Raw genomic sequence first — 24,000 nt, 5'->3', positions numbered from 1 at the left:
AGTTTTGTTGTGGAAATACGATTCACGTCTTATAGACTGCATATCTGTTTTTTTGTTTTTTTTTTTGTTTCATGCCTTCTGTACAAAAATGTGCCTTTATATGTATGCACAAAGGGTGGGGACAGGAGATTGCTGGAGGTTAGACATACAGATATACATCTCTGTGTAGAACATTGGAGTAGGATTTTGCCACAAGATACGACATAATGTGAATCCCTAGAAAATGTAGAATTTTCATGTTTTATATTTTTTCACTGTTAGGCAGACATGTACTGGATACTGTTATATTTGAAGAAAGTGTTATAGAGATAGACCCCTTTGCCCTTCTCACTTATAGACAGCAGGGTTTTATGTGACAGCTGACAAATTTATGTTTTTGTTTTTCGTTGTATTGTTTTTGTTTTAAAATGTGAACACACACACACACATGCACGCATACACATATTGGTTAATATATGAAGATTTGTGTTACCTGAAGAATAAACTGTCTGGAAGGTGAAGAGATGTGGTGAGGAGTCTGGCGGACCCTGGAGAGATGGACAAGGTAGACCAGTGGCTCCCAGAGTGTATCTTCCAGACCTAGCGGAGGCAGCACATGGTCAGGCTCAGATGGGTACAGAAGGTATGTGCATGCTGGTAAGAGTATATTGGGGTGCGCCAGACACTTCTTCTCAAGCTAGTAGGACGGCAACGTCCTATCTTGATTAAGAGAATGTCAGGAAAATGATACCAATAGAGCCATCCCATATCCCTCCTGCAGATGGGGTTTTCTCCAGGTAAAACAAATCCACGTCATCCAATTACCACCATGCAGGATCCTCAAGTATACACTGGTGTACCAATTAAATATGTCTGGGAAAAGGTGTATTGAAATGTGTCTAATGTATTACTGTGTCATACTCAAAGCTTTTGTTATTCAATGTGATAGACCTAGAGTTATAATAGGTGATAGGGGTATTCATGTTATTGATAATAAATGTATAATGTATGAGTAGTGGTAACAAATTACATACTTTCGATTAGCCACAAACCAGTGTAAACATAAAGTAACGGTACTAGGTAGAACAAATTAAATAGAATAAGAGTTGGAACTTGATTGAAGTGGTTGATAGCTTTGGCCACTAGTCCTTCCCTGCTACCAAAGATCACTCCTGGGCTGCCTCTTAACCTGTCGATTTTTAAAATGTACTTGACCCCTCTTTAGATGATATTGTAGTTTAGACCTTGAGGGCGAAGGTAAATGGTGAGACAGCAACCGAGAACGTCCAAAACACTGTTTCCTGAAAAGTCACACTAACTGTCAGGATGTTGGACCGGGAGAGTAAGTTGTGGAACAGTAATTTCTTAGGCTCAGGTTATTTGACAGACAGGTACCAGGTGTAGGCTACCAGCATCACGACTTCAAGGGTAGCAGAGACACACTGGTGACCATTTCACCCACTGCAGAGGGGCCAACACTCAAAGAAGGGTCCAAGTGCACTCATGAATCTGTTCTGGGAGGCCTCGAATGCAGTTAGTTGCACCTGAGCCAGAGCCTAAGACAGTTGTCCAGCATGAAGTTGTAGTTTTTCCTGTTCTGTGTGTCTCTCATCACATTCTTTTTTCAGGACGGTCAATTCTTTTGATTGTTGACAGGTGACAGAGGCTGGTTCAGGTAATGATAATGAGGTATTGGGGATGAAGGAGAAGTTAGTAGCATAATCGGTCCAGCCAATTACTCTATTCAATTCAGAGGTAAAGGAAAATTTGGAAACCTTGGAGCTTGGAGAAAGTGTGAGAGGCTATTGTCTGAGTAGGATTATGTCTGTAAGTATGTTGACCACATAGTTAAAAAGAGGTACACCCAGCGATGCCAGTCCAGTAATATTCGGACTTGAGCAGGCATCCTTGAGAATGATTATCATTCTTGGGTAGGCAAGGTTTTAGACCAAAGTGCTGGGCGTGCTCTCACGTGCCTCAGGGATTATATCAAGTAGGACTAGTTCTCTTTCCACGAAATATTCTTGAGGTACCCAAATTATGGATGGGAGGTCACTAAGGGAAAAGTACGACACCTAGGTCCCTTAGTCTGGAGTCTCCCAATATTTTGCAAGCTGATCACTATTTCACGCACAAAGAAACCTGAGTATTGGGAGACTGGGAAGAACTAACAGACAATAGCACAAGTGTTGATGAAAAAAACTGATGACATTATTAGAAGTGTGTATATTAACGCAAGCTGAAGGAGATTGTATATGACATTATTGATAGACATAGGATGATGCTATTGATGAACATGAAGTGTTTAAATGTATTCTGAGCTTAAAGACATGCGTTGGACGCATGCATCTGTTAAACTTGAAGAACTGTACTAGAGTATTCTGTATAACTGATACATGTTCCATTGTACTCTGTACCTTTCCAAATAATGTATTACGTGTTTTATTGCACCCTTGAAGGGCATACAAAAGGTTATCTCCAAGCTCCAGAAGTGTACGGTCTATAGCCTAGGTTCCCAAACTGTGCGCCGCGGCTCCCAGGGTTGCCGCGGCGCTGTCACAGGGGTGCCGTGGACAGGAAGAAGAAGAGGAAGGAAAAAGGAAAAAAAAAAGAAAAAAAAAATACTTACCAATCCGGCGGCGCCCGGGACCCAGCATCCTCCTCCTTCCTCGCTTCTCACTGAATGCCTGGCGTGACGTCACACCCGGCATTCAGTGAGAAGCGAGGAAGAAGGAGGATGCTGGGTCCCAGGCGCCGCCGGATTGGTAAGTAGTTTTTTTTGGGGTTTTTTGGTTTTTTTCCTCTCCAGGCCGGGATACAGAGGGGGCACAGAGAGGGGCAGAGGCCCCAACCAATTGATTTTGTAATCAATGCAGCCTGCAAAACACCTTATATTTGCACCATGCCTAGATATTCCAACCAGCACGCTTCCTGGTCCATGCCTACCCTCAGAGGCGAATTAAGACCACATGGGACCCTTGCTGGCAGGGTAGCTGTTTTAGGCCCCCTTCTCCAATATCCTGTTAATGTGCTACTCGTCCATTCATCAGCACATTATCATTGTAATAATTCATTTTAGTCTCATATACAAACATTAACCTTGTTATTCTCCCTGTGCACTTAAAAACGGTCACAGAGAACCTAAAACAAGATGACTATATATAAGCAGGTGCCAAGGTTATGCCGGCAGTGCCCATATTATATAAACTTACAAGGCCCATATCTTAAATGCCCTAATTTGACCATCTATAAAGTTGGGAAGTCAGCATGTACGCAATTTTTTTTTTTTACTTTTACAGGATTCCAAGGGTGAAACTACAGGGGGTGAGGGGGTGCAGTTGCTATGCTCCCCTCTGAGGCTCCCAACTCCCCCCAGGGCTCTTGGCTCTGCTATCAATAGAGCAGAAGCTTGTTTTGATCCGGCGGAAGTGCCGCTCCGCGCGTGCCCTGCTCTTTTTTATGGGCCCTGGGAGGAAAGAAAGGCACTGCCGCCCCCTAACCAAACCTTTGCTTTGAGCCCAGTGATGCATTGTTCTATACCTGATGTAATCCTGTATAGGAACCTTCTAAATTTGTCTTCAAGGAGCAAAACAAAAATTGCCTTCCCAAATAACCACCCGGGTACAACTGTTCACTTTTCCCCCACATAGCATGAAAATGAGGCAGTAGAGCATTGGTAAATAATCAGACCTGAGTATTTTTTATTGAAATATAATTAAAAAAAATATACATAAATAAATTCTTTTCCCTTGGATTTATGTGTATTATTTTTGCATACAACTAAATAAGTATTTCTGTTCTGACCTAAATACTTATTACGTCTTTTTGACTACTTATAAAAGGGGACTGCTTGGTAATTATTTTGGAGGGTGCCTCGAAAAAATTATGGAGACTCTAAGGGTGCCGCGAACTGTAAAAGTTTGGGAACCACTGGTCTATAGTAAAGGAAGAAATCGTTTTGAGGATTAAGACTCTCTCTTATGATAACTTGTTTAGATCTACAGACAGCATAATCATACACCAAGGGGGACTTGCATTACATAGCTATGAAACGTGGTACTGAGATCCTGCATATAACATCTTTAAGGTGATAGTTTTTTATACTATCAAAGGGTGGAATGGTCGAAGTCGTATAATTGGATGAATGAAAGCATGTTGGTTAATATTGTTTTATTGGTCGATTTTACCGTGCGATCGCAGTATGCCACGTGTAGCATGGCATACTGCGATCGCACGTTAAAATACGCACGTAAACACTCGCATTACAACATTTAGTTATTTATATAATTCATATTCATATTGATTTCGTTATACAGTGATTTATGAGCAGATAGTACTTAGTTAATTATTAGTTTATATATTATCATTATATCTACTCTTCAGTGTTATTTAAGGTTCAGGTTATAGGAAATGTGTCATGTCTGATATCATTTTATTCCCCTATTCATCAGCAACTGTCTGGTTCCATCGTCGAAGAGATCGCATATTGCATACTCTAGTTATTGATGTTAGGCAATAAATGGTCAGATTGATATCAAACTGTAAAATGCTACTGAACTAGTTGTAACTGGTTTCTGGGCGGGAGAATCATCTGGAATATTGACCACAGCCTTTGAGAGGGTTGTTTGAACTAGCCTATGACCTGTTTACCCTGGACCCACCTGAAATCTGGACCTATAGAAGCTAGCCACGTCATCTGCATTGTTCTCTCTGAAACACTGAATGTATATATAATCATAACTGCGCTCCCAGTAGCTTCAGTCATTCTCTGACCACAGTAATCAAGGGTGAACTACTGTTCACTGGTACCCGTGGGAGCGCAGCGGTATGTATGTATTTTTTAGTTTTGGCTGTACTGTACTGTATTATATTATAATCATGTATTGAACTGTTAAACTGTGCATCTGCTAAAATAAATTACTTTGTGCGTTGGAAACACAATACAATCGCTTGGGCAATGCTTATTTGAAAACGATAGAATTACCTTAATACACGCCACTATGCTTTTGCCTCCCCTTTTTGCCTTGCCTTACTGTGGCTCCCGTTCCTCTACACAAGCATTTTTTCTTTTCAAACTCCTCACAATCTCCCACTCAACTGTCTCTTATATCTCCAACCTACTCTCGATTTACAATCCCGCCCAGCCAATGAACCTCGCCTCTCCTCCCCTTTGATCACCTCATCCCACTCCAGAATCCAAGATTTCTCCCATGCTGCCCTGCTCCACTGGAACGACCTCCCTCTCTCCATCCGTCTGTCTCCTGATTTGTGCTCCTTCAAAATGACACTTAAAACTCACCTGTTCCTCAAAGCCTACCAGCCATCAACCTAACCCTCTTGCTCGTTTTCTCTTCTCTCTCTTCTCTGCCCATTTATTCACTATGCTTGTGCTATATCCCCTCTACTGACTCCCCTTTGTGCCTGCTGTCTGTTTAGCTACCCATTAGGAAGTAAGCTCTTATGAGCAGGGCTCTCTTCCCTCCTCTCTCTATAACAATGCCTGGAGTTTCTAAAGTCTTGGTAAGTGCTATGGAATATGTTGGCGCTGTATAAATAAATGATGATGATGATGGTATTGTTTATTGTTCTGTACTGTTTTACCCAGTATGGTCTACTGTTTGTATTGTGGACGGCTGTAACGATACTGGTGGTATTATCTGAAGCTCAATAGCTGAGTAGATATCAAATGAGTTGTCAGACATTTTTTACACAAGTAGTCACAGATGCAAGGAAGTGTAGCAAGTAGCAGGAGCTGAGCAGGCAGAATAATCAAGCACATGTCTGATCCAGGAAGTGCCTATTATAGGCCCAAACAGGAAACAAAATCCAACATGGCTTCTTCTTGATGCCATTCTGGCCATCTTGGATAAGGGCAAATCTAAGGGCAAGTGTACAAATACAGGGACCTCTAGTGGTCAAAGGTGCAAATATCAGAGTAATTCCTTACAGTATTACCCCCTTTCAATAACGTCCTCTGGACGGTGCTTTGCTGGGTCTCTCTGGGTATCTTTGATGAAATTCACGCAACAATCGGGGTGCATGTACATTCTCTTCTGGCTCCCATGAATTGTCTTCTGGACCAAAACCCTGCCATTGTATCAAATATTGAAATTTATTTCTAATTATTCTTGAACCTAATAATTTCTCTACTAGAAATTCTTCATGTTCATCTATTTGAACAGGATCTAGAGGAGGCAAGGCGCTACCAGGAAAAGGATTTGAAGTTACTGGTTTCAGTAAAGAAACATGAAAGACAGGATGAACCTTCATAGATCCTGGGAGTTCAAGTCGAATGGCAGATGAACTGACTTGTACCAATATCTTAAAGGGACCTATATATTTTGGTACTAGTTTAGAAGTAGGCACACTTACTTTTATATTTCGCAGGGAAAGCCAAACATCGTCTCCAATGTTTAAAAGGTGCAGCTTAACGATGCCTGTCTGCACTTCTTTTATAACTGTCCTGAGCATGTTGCAATGTCTCTCTTAATACTTCAAAATTTTCTTGTAGCAACTCTAATCTGTATGTCACAGCAGGAATGGAAGAATCCTGTGGAAAATTGAGTAGTAGGTTTGGATGATACCCCAAATTGGCATGAAAAGGACTTTGTCTTGTGGATGAGTGCTGCGCGTTGTTGTATGAAAACTCTGCCATAGCCAGAACATTAATCAAGTCATCTTACAGATGGCAAATGTAGCACCGTAGGTATTGTTCCAGGGACTGGTTGGTGCGTTCTGTCTGTCCATTATATTGGGGATGGAAGGCAGTTGATAATTTAATATTAATATTATGAGCACTAAAAAAACTACTTCTAAAAACGTGAAGTAAATTGCACTCCTCGGTCAGAAACTACATCATAGGGAATTCCATGTCGACGAAAAAATTCCCTGATTAGTAATTCTGCTGTTTCTTCTACAGATGGAAGTCCATGACAGGGCACAAAGTGAGCCATCTTTGTGAGTAAATCTACAACCACTAGAATTGTAGTCATATCCTTGGACAAGGGTAAATCCACAATAAAATCCATGGTTAATGAACCCCATGGACGAGAAGGGACCGCCAAAGGCTGTAAAAGTCCAAATGGAGCGGTGAGTGGAGTCTTAAATTGGGCACAAATAGTGCATGATGATACCATTTTTAATATCCTCCTTACATTTCAGCCACCAAAAGTAACAAGAAAATAATTCATTAGTATTACAAACATCATAGTGGTCTGCTAGTCTAGAGTCATGAACAAATTGCAGTACTTTTAATCGTGCTGCTGCTGATACATACAAATGGTGCTCATACTTCCATATGTTATCTCGATAAGTTAAGTGGGGATTTAAAAGGATGGAATCTGTACTGTAATCCTCAGCTACCCTTTTGCCAATAGCTCCCAGGAAATTTTACTTAGAGAGGATTGTCTCATCTGGCTCGAAAGGCAATCTTCCATTCCTCACCAGATCGTATGCGAATTAAATCATATGCTCCTTGTAGGTCTAATTTGGTGAAAATCTTTTCTGAGCGAAGTTTCTCCAGAAATACTAAAATAAGTGGGAGCAGGTAACGGTTCTTGATTGTAAATTTATTCAATGCCCTATAATCAATACATGGACGTAATGAACCATCCTTCTTTTTTACACAAAATATAGGTGCACATGCTGGAGACATGGAGGGACGAATAAAACCCTTTTCTAAACTTTCATCTATATAATCCTTAAGGACCTTTAACTCAGGTTCAGCTAATGGATAAATGCGCCCAAAGGGTATGTCAGCCCCAAGTAACAAGTCAACCGGACAATCATAGAGTCTGTGAGGTGGTAATTTGTCCGCATCCTTCTTATTACAGACATCAGAAAAGTCTTTATGTTGTGGAGGTAGCTGGTCCAATACATGAAAAGGGAAATTATATAACTCACTCACCTCTTCAACAGAGACTTTGGACTTAGTCTCGGGAGCATGAGTTGAAAATTAAAGGGTTTTTGATTCCCAGTTAATGGATGGATTATTTGCAGCCAACCAAGGAATTCCCAAAATAATAGGGAACTGGGGAGAAGAGATTAGTAAGAATGTCAGAATCGCATGGTGATTTGGCTCAATTATGAGGTCCAGGGGTTCAGTCTCATGAGTAACTGGACCGGAGTTCAAAAGTGAACCATCCATAGTCTCTATTAGCACAGGTATCTGTTTCTCTCTGAACTCAATCTTGTTTTTCTTAGCCAACATAATGTCCCTAAAATTGCCATTTGCACCAAAGTCCACCTTTGCTGTACTGGAAATCCAGTGTGCACCAATCGGAAATTGAATAGGATTTGAGAAATGCGAATTATTCCCCTTATTCTTATCAGTTGATGCTAAGGAGGAGAGACAAGGAATAATTGCATTTAAATTGACAAGAAATATCGGAAATCACAGACTTCTGATCTGAAGAGTCTGCCTCTACTATGATGGCCACTGTCTTCAGAGGTCTTCTACGACAATTTAAGACATAATGTCCTGGTTTTCCACAATAAAGACACAAGTTATCTTGAATTCATTGCTCCCTTCTCTCATTGAAACTACATTTGTGAAGTGTCTCTACTTGCATGGGTTCAGACTCACATTCCTTGGATTTGACCTCAGTATTCACATAATAATTTGAAGTTGTGGGTTCACGATAACTGGGGTACGTCCAGGCTAAGGCCCTCCTTTCTTGTCGTCTCTCAATTAATCGAGCATCAATGCAAATGCAATGTTTGATGAAAAGTTCAAGTTCAGTTGGTGACTCTGCTCAGGTTACTTCATCTTTAATGGTCTCAGAAAGTCCCTTATAGTAGATAATTGCTCCTCAGAATTCCATGTAGTGTCAAGGACCCATCTTTGAAAATCTGCAGTATATTCTAAAACTGAGCGTCTCCCCTGACGTAATTTCAATAATGTTTTTTCAGCAGTATATTTCCAGTTCGGATCATCAAAGGTTTTTTTCATTACTTTGAGGAAGTCATCAAATTCCTCTAATATTGGACTAGAAGTCTCAATATAGGGAGAAGCCCATGCAAGTGTGATGTCTTTAAGTAGCAAAAGCATACACCGGACCTTTTGACTTTTCAAACTGGAAATGGGACACATACAGTTTAAAATACAACTGTTATTGAATAATAAATCCGCAAAACTAATGAGGGTCCTCTCCAAACTAAGCTGGAGGTAGAGGGAGAGCAGCAGGGGATGGCGATCTTACAGGCACTTGCAATGATCTGTTCACAAACTCTGCAATACGGTTCTTATGTTGAGACATACTAATTATAAATTCCTGGAAACCACTATGTGCGTCATAAGCCTTTTATGAGAAAACTTCGAGAGATAAAAATCTGTCCTTCAGGAATTTTAGCTCCACCTGGCAATCAATTAGCACAGTGGTTAAACTTGCCACGCGCCGCTTAACAGGTATATCTTCAGCAGAATCCATTTGAAGGCTTGAGTATCCTGTAACGATAGTGGTGGTATTATCAGAAGATATCCAGCAAGTAGTCAGACATTTGCCGGGTCGGTACACAAGCGGGTAGTCACAGATGCAAGGAAGTGTAGCAAGTAGCAGGAGCTGAGCATACAGAATACTCAAGCACATGTCTGATCTAGGAAGTGCCTATTATAGGCCCAAACAGGAAACAGGATCCAAGATGGTTTCTCCTTGATGTCATTTTGGCCATCTAGGATAGGGGCAAATCTAAGAGCTAGTTTATGAATACAGAGACCTCTAGTGGTTGGAGGTGCAAATATCACAGTATTTCCTTTAGGGATGTGCACCGGCGACTTTTGAGGTCTCGTGTTTTGTGTTTTGGATCCGGATTTTCGTTATTTTTGAGGTTCGGATTTGTCTCGCAAAACACTTGACGAAAGGTCTCGGTTCGGATTTAAGGTATTGGATTCGGATTTTTTTTGAAAAAAACATAAAAAGTTTAAAAATCAAGTTTTTGGGCTTATTTTCACTCCTAGGCTATTATTAACCTCAATAAAATTCAATAACAAGCATTTCCACTAATTTACAGTGTATTCTGAACACCTCACAATATAGTTATTAGTCCAAAACGTTGCAACAAGGTATCTTTCTGGACTGCGTACAGGAGTGGGTCACCACAATATATATTAAAAACCCTGAACTTTTATGATTCGCACCAATAATTGTACCTGGACTGCGTAGAGGAGTGGGTCACCACAATATATTAAAAACCCTGAACTTTTATGAATCGCACCAATAAATGTACCTGGACTGCGTAGAGGAGTGGGTCACCACAATATATTAAAAACCCTGAACTTTTATGAATCGCACCAATAAATGTACCTGGACTGCGTAGAGGAGTGGGTCACCACAATATATTAAAAACCCTGAACTTTTATGAATCGCACCAATAAATGTACCTGGACTGCGTAGAGGAGTGGGTCACCACAATATCTTAAAAACCCTGAACTTTTATGAATCGCACCAATAAATGTACCTGGACTGCGTAGAGGAGTGGGTCACCACAATATATATAATAAGAAAACCATCAACTTGTTTGATTCGCACCAATAAATGTACCTGGACTGCGTAGAGGAGTGGGTCACCACAATATATTAAAAACCCTGAACTTTTATGAATCGCACCAATAAATGTACCTGGACTGCGTAGAGGAGTGGGTCACCACAATATATTAAAAACCCTGAACTTTTATGAATCGCACCAATAAATGTACCTGGACTGCGTAGAGGAGTGGGTCACCACAATATATTAAAAACCCTGAACTTTTATGAATCGCACCAATAAATGTACCTGGACTGCGTAGAGGAGTGGGTCACCACAATATCTTAAAAAGCCTGAACTTTTATGAATCGCACCAATAAATGTACCTGGACTGCGTAGAGGAGTGGGTCACCACAATATATATAATAAGAAAACCATCAACTTGTTTGATTCGCACCAATAAATGTACCTGGACTGCGTAGAGGAGTGGGTCACCACAATATATTAAAAACCCTGAACTTTTATGAATCGCACCAATAAATGTACCTGGACTGCGTAGAGGAGTGGGCACTGGGCACCACAATAAAATATATAAAAAACCTTCAACAGGTCTGCATTACACTACACATACGGCTGCTCCTCCATCCTCTCCATCATATACATGTTGGAGTTTTAGCGTGTGACAACCTCTTGTTTTTGATAATGTCAGTGCATTTTGAATATTTTTCAATTTGCCCCACACCACTGAATGTACTTTATCTATGATACGCATCTATCTATCTTGACTGCGTAGTGTGGTGGCCCCGGTACACAATTTGGTACCGAGGCCACAATATAATTAAAAAACCCTCCACGTGTCAGAATTCCACCAAACAAGTATCTGGACTGCGTAGTGGGGTGGCCCCGGTACCCAACTTGATACCGGGGCCACAATAAAATAAATACACCCTCCACGTGTCAGAATTCCACCAAACAAGTATCTGGACTGCGTAGTGGGGTGGCCCCGGTACCCAACTTGATACCGGGGCCACAATAAAATAAATACACCCTCCACGTGTCAGAATTCCACCAAACAAGTATCTGGACTGCGTAGTGGGGTGGCCCCGGTACCCAACTTGATACCGGGGCCACAATAAAATAAATACACCCTCCACGTGTCAGAATTCCACCAAACAAGTATCTGGACTGCGTAGTGGGGTGGCCCCGGTACCCAACTTGATACCGGGGCCACAATACCTCCTCCAAACATGCTACAGACAATTCGTCATTGAGATCCCATTAAGTATGTTAAAGACAGACAGGGTCCAAGTGTTATTAGTTGACTTTGTAAAGAAAAAAACTGTCCCTGTTGCACATAGTCGTGCAATGAAGACTTACTTTTTCATTTAAAGGCACGATCTTTCAAGTGTAGTGTTTGTAAGTCTAAGTCATATTATACTTTTGGTAAAATTGGTTTTTTTTGTTCCTCTTTATGTTAATTAATTAGTAATAGAATTAAAGTAGGAAATAGAATTAAATAGAATTAAAGTTGGAAATAGAGTGGTATAGAGTTGTAGTGTGGTATAGATAGAGTGGTCCACACAATATAATAATAAAACCCTCAACTGGTCTGAATTCCACCAAACAAGTATCTTGACTGCGTAGTGTGGTGGCCCCGGTACACAATTTGGTACCGAGGCCACAATATAATTAAAAAACCCTCCACGTGTCGGAATTCCACCAAACAAGTATCTGGACTGCATAGTGGGGTGGCCCCGGTACCCAATTTGATACCGGGGCCACAATACCTCCTCAAAACATGCTCCAGACAATTCGTCATTGACAGACCCCAGACAGACAGGGTCGTAGTGTTATTGTTTGACTTTGTAAACCCAAAAAAATGTCCCTGTTGCACTTGCACATAGTCGTGCAATGAAGACTGACTTTTTCATTTAAAGGCACGATCTTTCAAGTGTAGTGTTTGTAAGTCTAAGTCATATTATACTTTTGGTAAAATTGGTTTTTTTTGTTCCTCTTTATGTTAATTAATTAGTAATAGAATTAAAGTAGGAAATAGAATTAAATAGAATTAAAGTTGGAAATAGAGTGGTATAGAGTTGTAGTGTGGTATAGATAGAGTGGTCCACACAATATAATAATAAAACCCTCAACTGGTCTGAATTCCACCAAACAAGTATCTTGACTGCGTAGTGTGGTGGCCCCGGTACACAATTTGGTACCGAGGCCACAATATAATTTAAAAACCCTCCACGTGTCGGAATTCCACCAAACAAGTATCTGGACTGCATAGTGGGGTGGCCCCGGTACCCAATTTGATACCGGGGCCACATTACCTCCTCCAATTTCCAAGTGTAGTGTTTATAACATCTTAACACTACACTAATTCTAGCACGTCAAAACCTCTTGTTTTAAATAATGACAGGGCATTTAACTTTTGATTTAATTTATTGAATTTGTTGGCATTTTCTTTTACTTTTTGAACATGGCAAACGACTGTTGAATGGTCACATAATGCCAAAAAAAAAGGTGCAAGATGGAATTGTCCTTGGGCCCTCCCACCCACCCTTATGTTGTTGAAATAGGACATGCACACTTTAACAAACCAATCATTTCAGCGACAGGGCCTACCAAACAACTGTGGCTGAAATGATTGGTTTGTTTGGGCCCCCACACCAATAAAACAATTCATCTCTCCCTGTACAAACTAAACAGGCTCTACTGAGGAAAGATGTCGTCCTTATCCTCAACCTCTGATTCCTCTCCCCCTACAGTGTGTACTTCCTCCTCCTCACACATTATCAATTCGTCCCCGCTGGACTCCACAACCACAGTCCCTCTGTACTGTCTGGAGGGCAGTGCTGTACTTCATTGAGGAATTGATTATTCATTTTTATAAACATCATTTTTTCAACGTTGTGAGGAAGCAACCTCCTTCGCCGCTCACTGACCAGGTTCCCCGCTGCACTAAAAACTCTTTCCGAGTACACACTGGAGGGGGGACAACTCAGTTAAAAAATAGAGCCAGTTTGTACAGGGGCTTCCAAACTGCCTTTTGGAGTTCTACCACGTCACTACCTCTAGTTAATTTAGATTGCAAGGCTTGTAAATATAAATACTTTGAAGATAAAAAAAAGCAGGCTGCACAGACTGTGGAGCTAGAAAGTGAAATTAAATGGACCACGTTACTTTGGTGGCTATCTATGCCCCCCCCCCGCCCTACACTTGTAGTTGAATATAAATAAAGCAGCCTGCATAGACTGTAGAACTAGCAATTCAAATATACAAAGAAATGGACAAAGGCAGTTTGGTATCTGTCTGCATCAGATCCCCTCTCCACTAGGAGTAAAACAGAAAACTTTTCAGCCGTTATATAATCTAGAATATAAATAGAAATTGAGAAATGCAATTTGGTATCTGTCTGCATCATAATCATCAACATCCTCCTCAGCGCCAGCTACATCAATATCCTCCTCCCAGTGCACAACATTCACACCTTCATTAGCCAAATCTGTAACTGGACTGTGGGTGATCCTTCCAGCATATGCAGAGGGCATGCTGCAAATGCTGGATGGAGTCACCTCTTCCCGTACAGTGATGGGAAGGTCAGGGTTCACAACCAACAACACCCTTGGACTCGCCTTGGGGATTTGTGATGTCATCTGTTTAGAAGGCAGAGTTCTTTGCTGTTTTGTTGTTGTTGCTGACAGCATAACTCTCTTAAATTTTTTGTAGGGGGGGGGAGGAGGGCTTTGATCCTTGGGTGAAGTTGGACCACTAGTCATGAACACGGGACAGGGCCTAAGCCGTTCCTTGCCACTACTTGTCGTAATTGGCATATTGCCAACTTTACGTTTCTCCTCAGATGATTTTAAGTTTCTTTTTTTGCTGTTTTTTGAGAACTTGGGCTTTTTGGATTTTACATGCCCTGTACTAGGAGATTGGGCATCGTGCTTGCCAGACGACGTTGATGGCATTTCATCGTCTATGTCATGACTAGTGGCAGCAGCTTCAGCATTAGGAGGAAGTGGGTCTTGATCTTTCCCTACTTTATCCTCCAAATTTTTGCTCTCCATTATATGTAGCACAAGATACTGCAGAATGTGTGAACTTGGTAATATTGCAGTACCAATGGACTTATAATGCTGGATTGGTTTTGCAAATTTGGTTATAATTATTATATATTTTTTTTTTTTTTTAATTTTTTATTTTTTTTTACTTTTTTTTTATTTTTTACAAACTTGGGAATAATGGGGAAATAACTATGCCCTTAGAAGCACAGAGCACAGGACACAGCACCACTGGACTGAACAGGACACGGCACAGGACCCAGCAGCACTACGGAACTCAGCAGGACAGAGCACAGGACACAGCACCACTGGACTGATACTGCAGAATGTGTAAACTTTGTAATATTGCAGTACCACTGGACTTTTACTGCTGAATGTGTGAACTTGGTAATATTGCAGTACCAATGGACTTATAATGCTGGATTGGTTTTGCAAATTTGGTTATAATTATTATATATTTATTTTTTTTTTTAATTTTTTATTTTTTTTTACTTTTTTTTTATTTTTTACAAACTTGGGAATAATGGGGAAATAACTATGCCCTTAGAAGCACAGAGCACAGGACACAGCACCACTGGACTGAACAGGACACGGCACAGGACCCAGTAGCACTACGGAACTCAGCAGGACAGAGCACAGGACACAGCACCACTGGACTGATACTGCAGAATGTGTAAACTTTGTAATATTGCAGTACCACTGGACTTTTACTGCTGAATGTGTGAACTTGGTAATATTGCAGTACCAATGGACTTATAATGCTGGATTGGTTTTGCAAATTTGGTTATAATTATTATATATATTTTTTTTTTTTTAATTTTTTATTTTTTTTTACTTTTTTTTTATTTTTTACAAACTTGGGAATAATGGGGAAATAACTATGCCCTTAGAAGCACAGAGCACAGGACACAGCACCACTGGACTGAACAGGACACGGCACAGGACCCAGCAGCACTACGGAACTCAGCAGGACAGAGCACAGGACACAGCACCACTGGACTGATACTGCAGAATGTGTAAACTTTGTAATATTGCAGTACCACTGGACTTTTACTGCTGAATGTGTGAACTTGGTAATATTGCAGTACCAATGGGCTTATACTGCAGGATTGGTTGTGAAAATTTTGTGGTAATTAAAAAATATTAAAGTAGTTTTTGGTATTTTATAAAAAAAACTTTTTTTTATTTTTTTAAACACAGGGGAATATTGGGGAAATAACTATGCCCTTAGAAGCACAGAGCACAGGACACAGCACCACTGGACTGAACAGGACACAGCACAGGACCCAGCAGCACCACTGACCTCAGAAGGACAGAGCACAGCACACAGCACCACTGGACTGATACTGCAGAACACAGCACAGCACAGCACAGCACAGCACAGCACTAAACAGCACAGAACTAAACAGCACAGAACTAAACAGCACAGAACTAAACAGCACAGAACTAAACAGCACAGAGGACCACCTAACACACCCTCCCTCTACCCTGATCAATGCCCGAGTGAAGATGGCGGCGACTAGCGGGGAATTTATAGGATCCGAGTATCGCGAGATCCGACAACGGGATTATAAATCAGAGCCTCAGTTTCACTTTTGAATTTGGCGCCAATACCCGGATCTGTCTCGGATCCGACTCGGATCCGCAACGTTCGGGTGGGCTCGGATTTCAGAAATCCGAGCGCGCTCATCCCTAATTTCCTTACAACAAATCTAGTGGCGCCTTATAAACAAAGGATAATGATAATAATAACTGTGGTTGTAAAACTGTGTCAAAGGCCTCTTCTTGAGACCAAAAAAAGTGCCTTAAAAAGAGGTAGCCTCTTACAAAATATTGTCAGACTTTTGGGAAATCAATCAACATTGCTCTAAACAAATTCACTGTCTGTTTAGAAGAGATTGATTGCTTGGCTGTGTCAATCATTAAATACCAGTGTAAAAGTGTTAACTATTTTTGCTATCAGAGTAGTTTATGTCAAGCCACAATAAGTCGAGGGAGGGACCTTAACCATTTTGGAACCTCATCCACGTTACACCATTTTACCAGAATTCATGGCAAGGGTTTGGGAAAAGCTGAAGGTTCTTGCAAAAAAATTACAAGCACTCCATCATCAGCTAGGACCCTTCTGTCACCTACATCCCGATGGCTAAAAAATACACCCACAACACCATCCTCATCAATATCCTCAGTAGCGATCGGAGTTAGCCCTGCATCCCACTTAGTAAGGCTGGATGACTCCTGCACTATAATTGATTCCTCTGAAGAATCTTTAAGCGTTAGTCCCACTGCTGCTGCTGTTGCTGCTGCTGGGGGTAAATCTTCCTCCCATAAGAGGCCAAGAAAATGAGCAGTCCTACATTACATCAATTAACTGTGAACTAATCATTTGCTAGGGGAAGCAAATATGACAGCTGTCACCCAGTCGCCAAGCGAATCACAGACACCATGGCTACTATGTTAGTGTTAGATCTGCATCCAATATCCACAATAAATGCAGCTGGTTTTTCACAGTTAATTGATGTTTTGTGTCCGCATTAAAAAAATTCCATCGCAACACCATTTTTCCCGTAAAGCTATTCCGCAACTATACCAAAAAGTTAAGTTTGTAAAAATGTAGTGATTGCGCTCAAAAATGCCATTCTGCCCACTGTACACTTAACAACAGATATGTGGACAAGTGGAAGTGAGCAAACCAAAGACTATATGACTGTGACAGCCCACTGGGTTGGTCATTCGCCTTCACCAGCAGGAACAGCAGCAGCATGTACACCACTATGTAACATTTGTCACAGGCAGACCACTCTTTGTATCACTGGCTTCACTAACAGGCATACAGCTGATAATTTGTTAGGAAAGCTAAGATATGCGATTGATACATGGCTTATACCACTTGGACTCTCCCCAGGATATGTCATTTCTGATAACACCAACAATATAGTGCAAGCATTACAGCTGGGCGAATTCCATTACATTCAGCTGTTTTGCTCACACAATAAACTTGGTGGTGCAGAGCTTCTTAAGAAATAAACGTGAGGTGCAGGAGATGCTTTCGGTGGCCCGTAAAATTTCGGGGCATTTTCGGCATTCTGACATAGCATGTAGGAGATTGCAGCAGCTCCAAGAACAATTTAACTTGCCCTGCCACCAACTTAAGCAAGAGGTGTTAACAAGGTGTAATTCCACCCTGTACATGCTTCAGAGGATGGAGGAACAGCGCAAAGCCATCCAAGCGTATTGCACAAGCCATGACATTGGGAAAGGAGGGGGAATGTATTTCACTCTTGCACAGTGGGGAATCCTTTCTGTGCTGTGCAAAGTGCTGAAACCATTTGAAGTGGTTATGTGTGAAGTGAGTGCAGACTCTGCTAGCTTGAGCCAAGTCATTCCCTTAATTAGACTATTGGAAAAGCAGCTTGACAAACTGAAGGAGGAGATGAAAGAAAGCAATTCTGCAAAGTATGTTGGCCTTGTAGATCAAGTACTTAATTCACTTCGCAATGATCCAAGAGTAATTAAAATCTTGAACTCGGATCACTACGTTGTGGCGACTGTGCTTGATCCAAGGTTTAAGACCTACATTGATTCATTGCTTCAAAATGAGCGAGATGTGAACCTATGCAAGGAGCTATTGGTCAGCAAGTTGTCCGCTGAACTGGGCCTTGGCTTGACGACGTCTCCTCCTTCAGTTTGTCAGGCAGCTGCTGCTCGTAAAAAATTTAATTTTCCAATGCGAAGCAGGGATGACACAGGGGCAGACCACAACAGTTTAACATCTGGGCTAGTTTGAAAGATTTTTCCAAAAAATGTGTGACCTTGCCCATAACTCCATCCAATCCGAGTATTAACATGCAAAGGATGGTGGAGGATTATTTTCAAGAGGTAATTGATATGGAAATGTCAGACAGTCCCTTTCCTTACTGGGAAGAAAATCAGGCAATTTGGATACCCATGTAAAAACTTGCTTTGCAATACCTAAGCTGTCCACCGTCCAGTGTGTACTCTGAAAGAGTGTTCAGCACAGCCGGGAACCTATTCAGTGACGTAGGAGGTTACTTCCAAAAAATGTGGAAAAGATGATGTTCATAAAAATGAACTACATCATCAAAGACATCCAAGCACTGACTGTTCTCTAATGGCAGATTCCAGCGGTGATGAATTAATAGTCTGTGATGATGATGTACACTCTGATGAGGGTGAGGATGAAGCTGAAGATGATGACGACAACATCTTTTTAAAACTTTCTATATAAGTGTAGGGTGTAATCTACCCCCAAACAGGAAAGGGACTTGGGGCATTTCCATTTAACGTACAGTCTTTGAAGGCTGATGTTTTGTCAATTGCACTATAAGTGTAGGGCGTCATATACAGACAGTCACCAAACTACCTTTGTCCATTTCTATTAAACGTACAGTCTATGCTGGCTGATTTTTTTCTATTGAACTATATGTGGAGGGGGTGATATAGAGACAGTCACCAAACTACCTTGGTCCATTTCTATTAAATGTACAGTCTATGCTGGCTGATTTTTTTCTATTGAACTATAGGTGGAGGGGGTGATATAGAGACAGTCACCAAACTACCTATGTCCATTTCTATTAAACGTACATTCTATGCTGGCTGATTTTTTTTATTCAACTATATGTGGAGGGGGTGATATTCAGACAGACACCAAACTGCCTTTGTCCATTTATATTTTACATACAGTCTTTAAAGGCTGCTGTTTTGTCAATTTCACGATAAGGGGAGGGTGTCATACACAGACAGACACCAAACTGCCTTTGTCCATTTCTATTTTTATTGTACAGTATATGCAGGCTGCTTTTTTTCTATTTAACTACAAGTGGAGAGGGTGTCATACACAGACAGATACCAAACCGCCTTTGTCCATTTCTATTTTTATTGTACAGTCTATGTAGGCTGCTTTCTTTTCTATTTAACTACAAGTGGAGGGGGGGGGGCTATACAGACAGACAACAAACTGCCTTTGTCCATTTCTATTTTTATTGTACAGTCTATAGTGGCTGCTTTTTTCCATTTAACTACAAGTGGAGGGGGGGGGGATGATGCAGACAGAAACCAAACTGCCTTTGTCCATTTCTTTTTATATTTAATTATAAGTGTAGGGTGTAATATACACCCAAAGACGATGGCTGCATTGCCAATAGGCTAAGATGGAGAGGAAGACAATCAGGTTTGTGTGTATAATTAAGGAAGGCCTACCAGGGATTAAACTGTTTTTTTCATAATTTATTAGCTTTGGAATTACCTTACTTATCCAAGAAACAGGTGGAGCACTAGATTAGGTTATTTTAGCCCCAAAAAATAGATTTTTACACAAAATTGCTAAACAAAAAAAAACAAAACCAAAACAGGCAAGAGCGGTTTTGGTAAAACCAAAACCAAAACTCGAAGGTAATCCAGATCCAAAACCAAAAGTCTTAACCCTTGATGTATGCAAAAACTGAGCACTAAAATCAAGACACTGCAACAATCCAATCACTCACACTTTCCAAGCCAATCACAATATTCAGCTATGCAACCTAATGAACATGACTTCAGACCACTCACTTTCCAATCAACTCTACCAATTTCTAATCAGCCTACAATGAAAATCTAATGGGAATGTAAGTGAATGGCATTTAATAATTTTACCACAGGAGATGTGGCAGTATGGCATACCTCCGCATACACCACTGGGTAAACTAAGGTTCAGAGACAAGGTGAGGACTGGATTGAAGAAGGAACAAGAATTAAGGGAGTGGGATGGGGGTTTGGAAGGGCTATTCTGACTTACTCTAGGTACTAAGGTAGTAATAACCAGTGCTTATAGGGCCTGATTCATTAAGGAAAGGAAAGCAAAAAAAAAATTGTAACTTTGCACCTTGGCAAAAGCATGTTGTATTGGAGGTGGAGGCAAATTTAAAATGTGATGGCAGATTTATAGTTGGGTTAAGGCATGTTCTAGATCAACTTTAAATTTCAGTGTACAAATTAAGCTATCAAGTATTTGTGTGCGACATGAAAACAGACACAATTTATCTTATGTACTAAATAATAAACTAGTTTGCAACCCTTTAATTGTAACATGGTTATGCCGAGGAGAATTTTTTTTTTGCCTTACTGTCACAAAACACAAAGTATAACCACTAACCTAATTTAATTTAAAAAATATATGGTTCATTCATCTACTGCCACTATGGATTGAATCGTCAGCATCACCCTTGATATTTATGTGTGTTGTGACATTCTTGGTTAAAGAATATATGCAACCTAATATACATTTTTACATAGTTAAATGTAGAAAAACTCTAGGCTGCTTTTTTTTTTTTATTTATATCCCTTACCTATCTACAATTGTTACTTAGATATACTCTCTAGAAAAGTGTATGTAAGATTATCTAAAATGAGCAAAGGTGGCCATTTAATTTAATGCACATCTCAATGCATTAAAAATACATTACAAGCCCATTACCCATGGAATGGCAATTTTGCCACCCCAATTGTCCCTGTATAATGGAGAGGTGTTCATAAACCTCCTGTTCCTTATAACATATGATTAAAAAATAACAGAAATACACAATTTTCAAACAACTTAACTGAATAAACAACACACCAAATCTCTTGTTTACCACTTTTTTAAATAGAAAATAAAATATTCTTGTCTCTTGCGTGATTTGGGACTCCCTTTCAGCACCAGACAATCGAAAGCAAATTTCCACTTTTGTGATTTGTTGGTTTTGGGGAATCTTCTATTCAATTAAAGTTTAGGTGTAATGGGCAGTGGTCTGAGGCATAATGTCATTTAAATTATACTGAGACCATTGGATTGGAAAACTTTCCATTCCAGCTATCCCAATTTTGTTAAATACCCCATAACTGAATTTTTTTGTGTCGCAGGTCATGCTCTGACCAAATTTGGAAGTCTATCAATGGTAGGTGATCGGAAAGATTTTCTATGTTCTCTCTCCTCAATTTATCAAGAAAATTTTGCCAGGGCAGCTGAGTGATTCTAAGCCGCCAAGTTGTAATGACTGGTGCAGTAAGAGGACCCTTTGCCTAGCAGTCTTTGATCTATCTGCACATGTGTGAACAAACTTGGATTATATGAGAATTCCCTAGTTCATTGTTGACATGTTTTCAAATAAAGCTTCACTATCACCTAGCAAACATTGGTAGTGCAGTCCACCCCAGGTGGCAGAGGGGAGTGTCAGAGCATTAGGATCTTTTAAGGTCACAAAGGGGACAACACTTATTATTTCATGATGAGGGCACTATTTATATTGTATGCATGTGACATTACAAGTGACAGCATGCACATGGATGCAAGTGCATGTTGGCACTTGTAGTGTCATATTATCAGTGTTGCCCATCATAAATAAATATTCCTCCATGAGCAATCAAATATTATTTCCACTTAATATAACTATTTATTCATATTGCCCCATAAAATAATAATAGAATAATATTGCCCCTTAATATAATAGAATAATATCGCCCCCTTAATATAATGAGAAATAAAAATTGCACCATACATTAATTATAAATTAATTTTGTGCCCATAACAAATAAATAATGATTGCCACAGTAATTCAATAGTACCTCCTCTAATGTTATGAATGGCAAGATAGCTCAAACAGCATCCAGCTTGTGCAATCTCACCTCTCACAAACACCTCTTTCGTTTAAATCTGATGGCTTGTATTTCTATCATGGTAAGAATTGGGAAGGCGACATGTAAAGTGGTGCTTGTAAAACTGTGGTTTTCAGGCAGTTTACTGGCTATTTGGCATTTACTAAATTAGCTTTGAAATCACCGTAAAAAAGACGAAAATTGGTGGTTTCATCATACAGCCCTTTAGTAAATCTTACTAAGAAGCCTGTTTCGGTTTAGTGCTCCAAACCGCCACATTTACTATAGGGCGGTTTGAGACTGGGATATGAAATGACTAGCGATGTATGGCAGATTAAAGACCGCTAAATTGCAGGTGGTTTTTAGTCAAAACTGCCTGCGGCTTATTACAACCACCATCAAAACTGGCAGGAAAAAAGACAGGTTTTTTTATACCTGCTCTTATTGGCTTGATGCTGTTTGAGTCACCTTGCAATTCAGAACACAAGAGGAGCCATCATTGACTTTAGCATTATGGGGGCAATCACTATTTATTGTTTAAAGGGCAAAATTAATTTATAATTAACTTATAGGGCATATTTTATTTTTCATTATATTAATCTCATCTCTCTTAATAATCGGGGTGACAATTTGCAAAGTGTTAAACTGTGATTTTCAGCCTTTTAAGTGGCAGTTTGGCCTTTAGTAAAACCGCAGAAAACTGGTGATTGCATCAAACCACACTTTAGTAAATCTAGCCCTTGGTCTCTTGCCTGCGCTGTTTCTATGTCAACTTGTAAGGCTCATTAGTTAACTCTTATACTGATATTCCTAGCATAATTTTGCTAATATCTGTTCCAAGTATTCAACAGTTTTGTAATATGCTTAAACTATATTACATCATAAAAATACAAGTTTATTATGGAAGAATGTAATTTGCTCACCTCCAAAGTCGGGCCGCAGGCGGATGTCATATCCCTTCAATAATTTGTCCACTGTTTTCTTCACAACTGAGATATTCCCAGAATGTGGGCTGAAAAGTAAGATGAAAATATATAAAGAAAGGACAAACAGGAAATAAAATGATGTAGTTGGATAGAAAAAGTGTTTAAAGAGTTAATGGAAACATTTTTAAAAACATTTTTAAATCAGCAGCTGATATGCTTACCTGTTATACATTTGAGACTGAGGCTAAGCAGGTCACATATACATCCAAAATTAAGCTCAAAAAATGTGCGAAAGTAAAGTTGTGTATTTATGCTCATCTGCTGAGATGTACCCATCGCAAGATACATCCAGCTATGCATCAGTAGCATATGAGTGATTTACGCATATTTCCACATACACTTATACACACAATCAGCCCCATCAGAAAGGGGTAGCTAGTGCTGGCAACCATCATTATCATCAATGTGTACTTACACCAGCCCTATGGCTACTAATATTGAGATGGCTGCTGACAGGCGTATATCTCTGTGCAGGCCTGCATGTGTCCACATTTACACGAAAACAGCCTTACTGCATGCAGCCTACGTTAGACTGCCCCTTCTCACCCCATTCGTGCCTTTCTAGTCGCCAGCAGGTGCACGGGTCAAATGCAAGCAAGTCTGCATATGTGCATGCAGATTGTAGGCTACTCAAACTGGTGAACATCCAACTCAGCATCAGGCCCTGTATCTTACTAAAGTAACCCTTTCATAATGATCAAGATCAGGATAGATTTTACTGCAACAGATAAATACTACATTATGTATCTGTAAGCAAAATTGTAGAACACAGCAAATACAGCCTTTAGATTAAGAGAAATCATTATAAATGTCTTGTTTAATTACACATTTTCACATTTCTTCTCCCCAACTTCCAGATTTGTGGAGCTTTCAGAATCG

At 40.2% G+C, this 24,000-nt stretch overlaps 1 protein-coding gene across 1 annotated transcript in view; it reads right to left on the bottom strand.

Moving 5' to 3' along the window:
- The window catches only part of LOC142100834 (gamma-aminobutyric acid receptor subunit beta-4-like), a 586,661-nt gene that overhangs the window by 364,542 nt on the left and 198,119 nt on the right, over positions 1 to 24,000 (bottom strand). Inside the window, exon 2 of the mRNA XM_075184680.1 lies at positions 23,059 to 23,147. Coding sequence (XP_075040781.1) covers positions 23,059 to 23,147 — 89 coding nt within the window. The remainder of the gene's footprint in view (positions 1 to 23,058; positions 23,148 to 24,000) is intronic.

Source organism: Mixophyes fleayi, chromosome 9, assembly GCF_038048845.1.
Source record: "Mixophyes fleayi isolate aMixFle1 chromosome 9, aMixFle1.hap1, whole genome shotgun sequence".
Lineage (NCBI taxonomy): Eukaryota > Metazoa > Chordata > Amphibia > Anura > Limnodynastidae > Mixophyes > Mixophyes fleayi.
This window is presented reverse-complemented; position numbering and strand designations above follow the sequence as displayed.